The following is an 11,792-nucleotide window of genomic DNA, read 5'->3' as shown; positions in this document are numbered from 1 at the left end:
TTGTACATGATATGATGTTAACTTATGATATTCGACACTAATAAAGTGATAAAGTTATGGTTATGTTATATTTTTTAGTATAATATAACCGTATATTATACATGATGATCAAATTATACCAAAAAAAATTGCCTAATAATTATTAACCGTAAATAAACCTCTATGAATAGCTCATATATTTATCGATTGATAAGATTAGTGTACGCCATACGACAATGCATTTGCATGGCTTTTAATGTCTGGTCGTCCTATACGAAACAAAAATCCAAACGAAGACAGAAGCTATTTCTACCGCTGATGTTTCGTTAGAGAGTATGTCCTGATTGACTGAAAAGTCATTTTGCTAATTACTCGATTCAATTGAAACTAATCTTCAATTTAGATTTTTTCTGGCTTCATCTCGTAGTGCAGCATAGTAGTACTACTACGTGTTGAAAGCAGCTAAACTATTAATTCTATTATCGCCGTTTTTGTCAATCTGCCGGTAATTTTCTTATGGGCGCACTACCTGTCTTCTCGCTTAAGCCAAATCTTTAACTCGTAATATACATTAAGATGTTGGGTCGTGACATTTTAGAACCAAGTCGTGTTTTTTAATCCATATCATCTACATGATGCTTTTTCTTTGTTTGCTTACCCAAGTAAGCATTTACATTTTGTATTTATTTGATAATAGCACTGGCCGGCAATTGCGCCCAGTAGGCATGTTTGTACAGGTATCTTATAATACTTTTTGACCCTATGCATGTATTTTTATAATTTATAAAACCACTACTTGAGTGCTATCACTATTTGTAAAGTGCTATATATTAACTAGATTAAATCTGCATATGGACTGGGAACTATTGAGGGCATCGATGGTCGTAATGGCTTTTTTCAATCATTTTGATCATGGTGTTCATCAAACTCAAACAAGTTTTGCCGCCGCTAATCGCCATTCGAACAACGTAATAAATTCTATTTTACTGTAAACAAGTTATTGCATGGCTGTCACATATTAGGGACGATGTCTGGAAATAACGTCTATACCAATATCATCTATTACTTCGATTTCTCTTCCATTTCAGCGCCATTACGACCATCGTAGCAGCTGTCTTTGTTCGGATGTAGAAGCGGGGATCCAATTCCATTAAATGGCGTTAGTAGCAACACATTGAGGCGGCTAATTTTAGATGAGATTTCATCTCGAAGTCTAAACGATTTTGACCAAATCGCCGGGGTGAATTAGACACGCGTTTACGATAGGAGTTCTACTCCTCCTATTATCCTAATACTAGACGGAGGGGTATGCTCGGAGGGTAGTGACGCTTAGGAGTAATTCTAAAGGTGTCCAATCGTTAGTTTAAAGTCAGTCTTGATCTCAGCGGGTACGTTCTGCGGGATCTGAAGGTCAAACAATAGCTCTTAGTTGTATCGGTAGAGGAGGCGAAAGACAAAACCATGGAAATATCAGCAGGAAGAGTGGGCCGCAATACCGAGATTTACTCACGGAGAGGCATGTCGTCAGAAGAACTGAGGACTGGATGATTCCCACATGGAGAGCTCATATACTGCCTAATCATGTCACGATACGTTCTCAAGCCGTCTTTACGGGATTGAAAAGGGCCTGTCGGATAGCTGCGTCTTATGTACAGCGATATTGGACGAGTTGCCTCAGCATATACTTGAGGTCTGTAGGACAGGAAAAATGACGTTATTTTTGATAAATAGAATAAAGGAATTCGCACGAGTCTTAAAGGAAGATTAATTCTTTACGGGAGAAGTTGTTAGGAAAAAGCAGCGACAAATAAGGTTACGTCTAAGCAATGTTATGAACGAAATAAAGAATGCTTTCTAATCAGCTTCTGAAAAAGTACGAGGGAGATAAGCCCCTGCGCAAGGTACTAACTCTTCTGTGGAGAAAGGGAACTTGACCAGGGTGATCTCGGCCTGGTAATTTGGTAGCGCAAGCCGCTTCCTCTTGTCAGCTTGTAAAGTGAACATATAAGCCAACTCGAAACGAACCTTGAGAGGGGGACTGAGAAACTGCGAATAGTGACCTTAGGTGGCACTGATCCGACCTCTGGAACTGAATCCCATACTTGGCCCACATGAGGTAGACACAGCTTTGGTAGTACTAGTCATACATAAATTATATTATCTAAAGCTTCCAAAAAAACGACAAGAAGTATATCGATTCTATGAGGAGACCAACTGCAGACAGCATCATTAGTTTTCTGTTTAGATTCTAATGAAATGTTGTTTTGTTCGATCGTATATTCGGCTAGAGAATACCTGCAGGTGGGTTTATCTGGGGTTAATTGAACAGCTCGATTTTTATTCTAGCAAGCAAACGTTAATTCAAAATTTTAATGCCTTCAGACTTTGAAAATTTTGAGATACAGGCGAGTCGGAAATGATGCAATGTTCGGACATTTTTTTTTTTTGTAAATTTTAAAATACGAGGCTACAAAGGGCCGCTAAGTGCTTTTTTGGCATTTCATTGAACTCGTGTTGAATGATAAACAGCCAAGATAATCAGCTCGCTTTCTTACCACCGTTTTGCCTATCTTGAAATTACATGTTGAGGTTAAAATGAAAACAAGTTATATTTGACAAAAGCCATAATATTGAGTTATATTACATGACAAATCTGGGGGTCATATGAGCCGTAGTAACATGAAATTGCATGAACCAGGGTGAGGCTGGGTTGTATAATCGATGGGGCTACATGTGCCATTGCATTTCGAGCATATATGAAACCAATTACCGTTGATGTTAATTCCACAGAGAAGCTGTAAGAATAAGTAGCCTCCGAAAGCAATTCAACAAAAAGTATATGGGCTTCTACTGAGTCCATATATTTCTGTATACTCTAAGTGAAGTACGACATCATATTCTCGCACTCGTTAAACCACATGTTGCTTTTGAGATAAATTTTTACGTTATTATTAACGCATTATTAACGCACTATTCGGATAAATGTATACTGTCGACATGTGCACTACATTGCTGGTTAACATGATCATGAATCAGAATTACCATAGACAATTATTTGTACTAGAACCATACGTAATCACTTAGTTACACAGGCTTGTAATGCACGAATTGTTATTATTTTTTTTAACGCTATGCAGCTCCTATATATCCCAGTACCTACGCTATTTAAAATTTGACATGACACTTATTATTTTATATGAATTCATGGTAAACGAATTGTAACTTTGACCCGCCTCACTTTGTAGTAAATGATTATCAAGTATCCTCTTCTTTGATAAGAACTGCAGCGGTTTCTATTAAAAAAAATTGTTTACAATTAACTTTGTTGAATCACTCACTTCTTCGAACGAAATAATTAGTAAGCAATTGATATTTTCTTGCAAATGGATGAATCATAGTGAGCTCATTCAGACTACATAATAGGAGAATATTGGCCAGATGTATAGGTATATTTCTATTCTTTTCTGTGACAACAGTTGTTTTCAATGATCGTTGAGCACATTTTAACCGATATAGCCCCACCCTCTACATGCAAGGTAGGACATCCGAATCCATTTTTATCATGAGTTATTTTCAAGAATAAAAACCGTTATTTTAACAAACAACAAGTTTTTGTTTGCTAGGTGTAATTAATTACGGTCGTGTTCATTCAATACAATCATCATGCATCGCGATTACACCTTTAACTCAGGACGTCAACCACTCAGAATTGCCTTTCAAGTATTTCTCATCCAAAGTGTAGCGCATGCTGGAAATGTTCATTGTATTTTTTAGGAGCTTCTGATAACTGGCAATAACGTAGACCATCAATTCCGGGCAAAAAAAAGCTTGTAATATCGGTAGAGGTCCGCTCTGCGTCAAGGCGTCGGATAATATATGATCTTTGCTCAAATTCCGGAAACCAAACATTGCTTTCCGCTATGCTGAGCCTGTTTCAGAAAGAACTAGCTTTAGGTTGCAGGAATAGCGACTGAACGCATGCGTGCTAGGACAAACAGCGCGCCAAATCTCCGAAATTGAACATCTCATGTTGCTTACGTACATATAAAGGTTTTGTTTTTCGCACTGCAGCGTAGAATTTCATTCCATTATCTTGGAATGATATTCTTAATTTTAGAAACCTAAAAAAGCGAAAAGATTATTTAGAGAGACCTTCTAACGTGCAAAGTACGTAAGTTGAGTTTGTAAGCCAGATTCATTCGAATGTGCATTGTCATTGTACTCACTGTAAGCAAATCAACGATTATGAGAACCTAAAACATATTTTCGGTGCACATAAAAAATTAATAAAGTAAGTTTAGGAGCGCGAACCCAGCATAGTAAGGACAGGGTGACATTTCTCTAGATCATTATAGAAGCCTTTTTAGAAAAAAAAATTTTTTTCGGCATACAATAGAAAAACAGATCATGAAACAATCTTCGTCTGTTCCATGTTGTAATAAAACCGCGTAACCTATCATTATTCGTGTATTTATAAATTAAGACCGACGCAGTATTTTCTTAAAACAGGATATGAACAACGGAATTAGCATGCGCCCAGTTGCAAACTTCATTTAAAAGAATCAGGGAAGCCATATTGCACTGTTTGGCTTTTTATGAAATTTTGCTACAGCATTGTGAGACCGAGTCACATGCCGTCTTCCAATTTGATTTCAGGTAACTGGAAAGCAGAAGGAGTTGCTTTTAATGAGCCTGCCTAAACAGAGCGCATATACACACATTACGTATGCAAATTACACATTTCGAAGGCATCTTCATTCCAAACTGTCATTTCAACGAGATACGTAGAATGTAAATGCAGACAGTAAACATTCTCAAGCACGAAACGGAGCAATATATATATGGAGCATGTCTGTTAAGAAATAAAGGGCCGATTAGGGTTATTCGAGACGTGCTTAAACCTTATGATTGAATGCTTCGCAGAATAGGTTTTTTCTGTAACGCTTTAATGTACTATAATATTTTCCTTTAGCAATAAACTCTTTGAAAAAAAAAATTAGCTAACTACAAACTTTTAAATCGTCAGATGTAAAGCGTGTACGTACTATGCTGTCACTAGGTTTGATATCGCAGTGTAATAACTACCTGCGCTCCGATCCAGTAGCTTCGTTTGCCCAAAGATATCATGATAAGTTGCCTTGAGTTATAATACGACAACGTTGAGCGATTCTGAAGCCGCCGGTCCACGAACGCCCATTGGAATGAAACTGTATCTATTGAGCATGATAAAATTGCAACGTATTTTCCGAGAGCTAATAAGATCATGAAGTCAGAGCAATCACAATAATAAATACGCTCTACTGTATGTCATATTCATATGTATGATTCCAGAACAGGATATAACAACAGAGTGCACGATAACCTGAAAAGCATTTTTACAAATATATGTGAAAAAAGCCGATTTGTTAAGCACTTCCCGCTGTTCGCAGACGACATCCATTGGTGGCGCTGCCGCGTCCTGTCCTTCTCTCCTAGCCGTCGTTTCAGGGCCCGAAACAGCAAGCAGTCGTCGCCCTGGTGGATAGGGCAGGCCGACAGCGAACCGTTCGTTAAGCAGCCTTAGACTCAGCTGATGGTAGTGCCCGATTCAATGTTGTTGTTGTGATTTGAGGTTAGCCATTATCCTACCATCACAACAATACCAGGTATACAATAAGTAGTTTTAGAAGTAACTGTACTGACGGGAATATATACAGGCGGCTAAGGTTACCGTAATGATGATTCAGATTGGAGGTGCGAGACAGGCCGAGATCTAACTGGGCCGGATAAAAGAAACAGACATACAATGCCTGCTTGCCAGTATGTGCTATCAACAGTGTACGGCTGATTCAAAGTGACAACAACGGCGCCTGTTACGTTCGCCCTTCAGAACGGCATTCTAACGGAGGCGTCAGCAACGTCGATAGCAGATTTCTCATTGACTCGCGTCAGGGAAGCGATATGCAAAATGTAAGCTAAACTATGTGTCTATGACCATCTTCAGTGATTTACTTATGTTTATATGGATATTAGGCTGTAAATGTCTATTTCTATATGCCGCAGTAGTTGCTAAAATACCTAAAGCGGCTAACGTGGTCTGCAATGGTTGTGGTTACGCTGTGGTTACATTTCCCAACCGCGATCGAACCAGTACTATGGCAAGTTTCCTATCCACATACGATGGTCATGTTTGAACAGCTGGCTGAGAAGCAAATGCGTACTTGCAAGCAGGTACGTACTAGTGTTATGGATTGTCACCTATTTGGAAACAAGCATTGGGTAGTCTATAGCTCCATGAAAAAGCGCGCATGATTCGATACGTTCACAATCGAGATGATGGAAAATAACAGCACTGAGTATTACTCTCAAGGTTATTCGTTATAATCCATATCGTTAACAGACACTTTTATAGAATAACAATCTACCACGTGATAAAGGTATGTAGTAATGGCTCATTTTTTTCTTCACGAATCTATGTAACGTCAGTCTTTACTTTACAATATAAATGTACTTCAATCAATGTATTTCGCTCATAATAGAGGTGTTAAAACCGTGCAAATGGTTAATAGTTATTAGTGTAATATATAATGATAGGTGATGATGGCGAAGCACGATGAATTCCTAATACAGGTCTATCCTTTCCTAATGTCGACTTCGAACATTAACGAATACACCGCGTGCTAGTAAGCGCTTAACTAACTGCCAACATAATGGCACTGTTTGCCTTTGTTGGCTCATTTCGTCCCTAATAATACTTCACCAACGGCTTTGAGGAAGTTACACCGCTTCGAATAGCGATATTGGTGATCGATTTGAATAAAATGTAGTTGTTTGTATCATGTGGTTGTTTACCATTTAGTAAAAGAGTGTAATTTACGTATTTCGAGCCCTATTTTTACACAAATCACTGGACAGGAAGGAAACTAACACCATGAAAAAATAAATACAGCAACTTGAAGAAACGATGACTCTACTGAGCCAATTTCATGTAACAGATCAAAGTATGCGGAATTAACCCTTATTAATTGAAGGTGTTTATTGCCTTTGTGTATCCATAACGTTCTGATTTTGTTAATTGCATACCAAATTAATTTAAGTAAACGCAAGTCCGGGCGAGCAAAAATAATGGTTACTACATAAGCTCTTCTTGTCTTCAGTTCTTTCATTCTAACAGAAAACAAAAATACCATTTTTAGTAGTAAAGATTTTGGGCAGAATGATAGCAGCTGCTACAAAATGAAATGGCAATTAGCCTGATGCACATTATGAGAAGGTCGAATTTTCGTGACCTCTAGTGGATTTTCGCTATTAACTTATTTTTATTATAGAGTTAACATTGTCGAGGCATTAAGGCACATATAGTCAATTCTATTCAAATCATCTAATTTATCAACACGGCATACTTTAGATAGGATGACATCCTTCAATGTTCTCTGTCAACTGGCATCATTTCTAGGCCATTCTAATCCGCTATTTCTCATGTAAAACAGCATGATCTTGTTTTGTAATACTGACATAAAACTTTCGGTGCGCGGACGAAGATTAATTCCAAAGAAAACAAAAATGTTATTATAAGCGTGAATCTCAGAAGATCAATGTGAACCATTTTCTACTTTTTTAAAAAAATTTGAGTAATATTTTCTCGTATCGACACCATCAGGGCAAAGTCTATTTTATGCAGGCCAAACGTAGAATTCGGCTCCGAGAAGTCAATTTATTTAACGAAAGTTCTTTTTTAAATGGTTGTCTACTTAAAGTTGTTGAGCAACAGGAATTTATTCAAACATTTTAAACATCCTGTCAAATCTTTACTCAACTTATTGCCTTTGTATGCTCACACAACCTATTCCAGTTTCTTACAGCTAAGGCTATACGAGTTTGGCTCGTTGTTAGTAGGCAAAATACATGCCTTTACGCCTCTCTGTATCGTTAAAATGTTTTCAAATTCTCGAGAATTCTGCTATTTTACGACACGTGAAGCGGTTAAAAGGTGGCGAGCAGGGTAGTTGTGGCCTGCAAATAAGCGCAGATTCTATTACACGTTGCTGAATATTTTCTGTGCGTAAGGCTTACGTTCAAGATGCGTGTCACTGCATTCCTTAAGACTCTATTCATTTCATCACTTTGTCTATGGACGTCTAGAGTCTTAAAACTAAATTACTACATAACTATTTGAACAGATAAACCGTTGCTGGGTATGACAACTTTAGACGTAGTGACGTGTTTTACAAACACGTCCTACGTCCTACATACGTTCTATTACATAGAACGTATGGATCTACAATCACTCGGCTTATATAATGTTTGAGACCCGACGTAAGCATACCTCGTTTTGTATTAAAGGCAGCCGTTCTAGGCGGCGCTTAGCTACACTACCGCGGCATATTGTTACCATGTCGTTTCGTACGTCTATTGGTGAGAGCCCGGATAAGCCCGCAAACCCGATAGCGAATAGCTGATCTTCACATCGGGATTTACACGCCGCAACGTAAACCTGCCTTTTACGGGTTTCGGCAGTGTATTTAAGTGAGCTCAGTTGTGCCCCTTCCTGGATGACCCTCTTAAAAATACCTTACGATTTAGATTCAGAGTAACTTACTATACATACAGAATTAATAATGAAAAGCCAGATACAAAATTCGGATATAAAAGGATTATTTGAGTCTCAAAAAATGTGAGATAGATAGTGCGAAGTTTTGAATACTCCAGTTGATTTTGCCCTTCGACTTGCAGGCATGAGTGAGGCAAGGTCAAGTTTTTCGTGTTACGAGCATCTTCCTACGGGTGTCCTCAGCTGCAGGTAGCTAAAGGTCAGTCCTCGCAATCTTTTTTTTGTCTGCTGACCAGTAACCCGCTTCATCATGGGCAACACAAACAGCGGGAAACGAGAACGTGCCTTCTCCAGCGAAGTACCTTGCTCGCCCGGAAAGGAGGATCGTGCCCTTGAATTTAATACGCATCGGTTTCATGGCCAAAACTCGCTGGAAGAGAACGAGGAATTCCTCAATAGTCTCCGCCAGTCAGAAGAGTATGTAAGACCACGTGCATCCACGGTGTCGGGCACCTCTTCATCGGTACCCATACAAGGTATTGCAGAGAGCTCGTTTGAAATGCACTGATGTTAATGTCTGCACCCTCGGCTGAAGTAACCGATATCAATCAAGCAATCAACTGCGTTGATAACGATGACAAATTAGGGTGGTTCCGAGCTTCTTAGCGAGCTAAGTTCTTGCAACAGTATGTCATCTTTTTTTAATGAATTATACACAGAATGTAAACGGATCGTCTGAGTAATTGCAGGTAAAATAATAAATACATGCTAATTACTCTGTTACTTACATTACGTTACATGTTAATTACTTTAATATAATAATAAAAAATAATAATATAATACTAATTAATTTAACAATACAATCATACATTGTCCTTACTTTTTCCTTAATAGGCACATACAATTTAAACCTTTCCTGTGCATAAGAATTTGTTTATCAAGTTGAACTGCTGTGTATTCTATTACATTACGTTGTACAATTTGAGTGCGATTCAAAGGCCGAGATGTTGACGCTACGCAATGACACGTTCGTTTTTGATATCATGATGCTCAATAGGTCTATTTTACGCGTTGCAGGCGGCAAAGGCGGTGTTCTCCCTACCGTATTCAAGTGGGAAAAAGGTGGTAAAGATGTCTCCATTTGCGGTACGTTTACCCAATGGAAACCCATTCAGATGGTGAAAAGCCATGGCGATTTTGTGATTATTCTTGATGTCCCTGAAGGTGAACATGAGTATCGGTTCAAGGTGGATGGTCATTGGCACCTTGATGAGACTGAGCCCACGGTCGAGGCAGAGGAAGGACAGAGTAAGAACAACGTCATTAAGGTTTGTACACCTTGTGCCTTTATATATTATGCTCTTTATCTGTATGTAGATGACACGTTCTAAATCGTAAATTTTGGTTTATTTTAAAGCAGAAATATTAGTCGTTTGAGTCCTGTAAAAACGACCTGGCAACCGTTTTCCGGATAGCTCGTACTAATTTGATCTGATACAATCATTTCTCAATGAAAAACAGGTAAAGCAGTCCGATTTCGAGGTGTTCGAAGCCTTGGCGGTGGACTCGCTCTCAACGCAGTCGGCTAATGCTGTATCACGTTCTCCGCCAGGTGACTACTCGCAGGAGATTCCCACAAAATTTGTTCAGGAGCCTGCGGCCAACGGAGGCAAACAACAGGGTCCGCCTATACTTCCTCCCCATCTTCTGCAAGTCATCTTAAACAAGGACATCCCGCTATCCTGCGAACCGACCCTTTTACCGGAGCCCAATCATGTTATGCTTAATCACCTCTATGCATTGTCAATCAAGGACGGCGTCATGGTCCTTTCGGGGACACAACGCTACCGTAAAAAATATGTCACCACTTTGTTGTATAAGCCCATTTAAAGGTCTCCCACTCAACCTTGTCATATATCGTGCTGATAGTCCTTACTGAATCAGATAGAGACTACGGTGACAGAAAACTCAAAAACCAAGGCGAGAAAAGAAAAGTCTTCTATTAATTAAGGAAACGAAAATGTCACGCAGCACGAATAGCAAAATGCATCATCAAGTAAATTTGACACTGGGCGTTGAACCGAAAACGAACGGCATCTTATGACATACAATATTAATGTTAATTGGTTATTGGTAAGTAAGGCTAGAATAATCTATTAGAGTACTTGGGACAGAGCTTCACGCTTAAATAGATTTATATAGATTACTTGATGTATCTTCGCTATGCACTCGACGAATACGCTTGGATAAGAGAATTTTGTTATATCTTTCTATCAGTAGCCCAGTTCAACCCAGCTTCTTTCGAAGTATTTGGTTTTTCTTTAGAACCATGGAAATTTATCAAACTAAATCACGATTTTAGCCTTTGACTTTGCGATGGCTAGGCAACGTCTTTTAGCCCCACTTTTTCCATACGGTACTTCAAAACTATTTTCTGTAGTACCGGTACGGGCATTCCAGTCCCAGTAAGTCTCGAAAATTCAGTAATCAAAACATCGATTTGAGGTAGTTTTGAACGCATATATATGTATATAGATGTTTTCCATGTTATCAATGCCTCGGAGGCATTCTATAATGCTAACAAGTGAAGGTCTGTGTTTGCTGAGCAGTTAAAGTCAAACGGGTTTCTTATAAAGACCTACCTGGATAGAAATGATTCTTGTTGTTGGAAGGAAAATAGTTCACACTATATGCAGCATACTCGTATAAATGACTCGTCGAAAGCATTTATATAAGTAAGGCTGTTGTTGGTTCTATGTACATATAAAGCTACCTGTCTTGAAGTCAAGGCAGTATTAATAATAAAAAATATAACAACAATATCAATAGCTGGAACCACAAAATATTATGACATACACTAACCTTCAACTACAGCTCTGTTGTATGATCAGACACCGTTTGAACCAGACTAATGCATATATATGGATATGTATGCATACTAACAGATTGACATATATTAGTGTGTATGTGTGTGTAAATATACGGACAACATAGAAGTTTACTAATGGCGCATATATGTGTAATTTGAATTTCCAGAATCATGGGTTCGCTACAGTTCTTGAGGAATGATAATTTACAATGTAAAATATGAATGCATATACATACACACATTTATCTTATGCTAATTATAATTATATACGAACTGTTTGATCGTTGTATGGTGACGATATTTCTAGTCTGTAACGAAATCAGATTTTCATTTGTTTTTCTAGTTGGATATAATATCGTAATGATATAAGACATGATATTATCATTATTATTACTAATTATCATTATATATATA

General features: G+C 38.2%; 1 protein-coding gene and 1 long non-coding RNA gene across 10 annotated transcripts; one reads left to right on the top strand and one right to left on the bottom strand.

Annotated features, from left to right (window-relative positions):
• Positions 1 to 56: 56 nt before the first annotated feature.
• On the bottom strand, positions 57 to 5,337 carry LOC147755596 (uncharacterized). Of its 4 annotated transcripts, XR_015327892.1 has the most exons (4): positions 5,065 to 5,337; positions 1,889 to 2,080; positions 1,490 to 1,671; positions 57 to 1,383 (listed from the first exon to the last, which is right to left on the bottom strand). It is a non-coding gene; the product is annotated as an uncharacterized LOC147755596 (long non-coding RNA). The 4 variants fall into 4 exon arrangements; XR_015327895.1 differs by lacking the exon at positions 1,889 to 2,080; XR_015327893.1 differs by lacking the exons at positions 57 to 1,383; positions 1,490 to 1,671; positions 1,889 to 2,080 and adding an exon at positions 2,592 to 4,639.
• A 147-nt stretch (positions 5,338 to 5,484) lies between these two features.
• Positions 5,485 to 11,749, top strand: alc (5'-AMP-activated protein kinase subunit beta-1). Of its 6 annotated transcripts, none has more exons than XM_022808599.2 (5): positions 5,485 to 5,624; positions 5,706 to 5,928; positions 8,692 to 9,045; positions 9,587 to 9,837; positions 10,031 to 11,640. In XM_022808599.2, the coding sequence occupies exons 3-5, from the start codon at positions 8,820 to 8,822 to the stop codon at positions 10,397 to 10,399; spliced, it is 846 nt and encodes a 281-aa protein (XP_022664334.1). In that variant the 5' UTR covers positions 5,485 to 5,624; positions 5,706 to 5,928; positions 8,692 to 8,819; the 3' UTR covers positions 10,400 to 11,640. The 6 variants fall into 6 exon arrangements, 5 of the variants coding, with proteins under 5 accessions (XP_022664334.1, XP_022664336.1, XP_086845601.1 ...); XR_002673941.2 differs by having other exon boundaries at positions 5,533 to 5,928; positions 10,031 to 10,642; positions 11,546 to 11,749; XM_086989475.1 differs by adding an exon at positions 6,110 to 6,189 and having other exon boundaries at positions 5,533 to 5,928.
• The last annotated feature ends 43 nt before the right edge of the window (positions 11,750 to 11,792 follow it).

The sequence above is a fragment of the Varroa destructor genome, unplaced genomic scaffold (genome assembly GCF_002443255.2).
Source record: "Varroa destructor unplaced genomic scaffold, Vdes_3.0 BEIS01000005.1, whole genome shotgun sequence".
Lineage (NCBI taxonomy): Eukaryota > Metazoa > Arthropoda > Arachnida > Mesostigmata > Varroidae > Varroa > Varroa destructor.
Note: the sequence above shows the minus strand (reverse complement) of the source record. Positions and strands in the feature narration are given on the sequence as shown.

Excerpts from the sequence above, each read along its gene's own strand:
- alc (XM_022808599.2), top strand. The coding sequence starts at position 8,820 with ATGGGCAACACAAACAGCGGGAAACGAGAACGTGCCTTCTCCAGCGAA. Across the intron at positions 9,046-9,586 it reads TTCATCGGTACCCATACAAG|GCGGCAAAGGCGGTGTTCTC; the intron begins GTATTGCAGAGA and ends TACGCGTTGCAG. Across the intron at positions 9,838-10,030 it reads GTAAGAACAACGTCATTAAG|GTAAAGCAGTCCGATTTCGA; the intron begins GTTTGTACACCT and ends AATGAAAAACAG.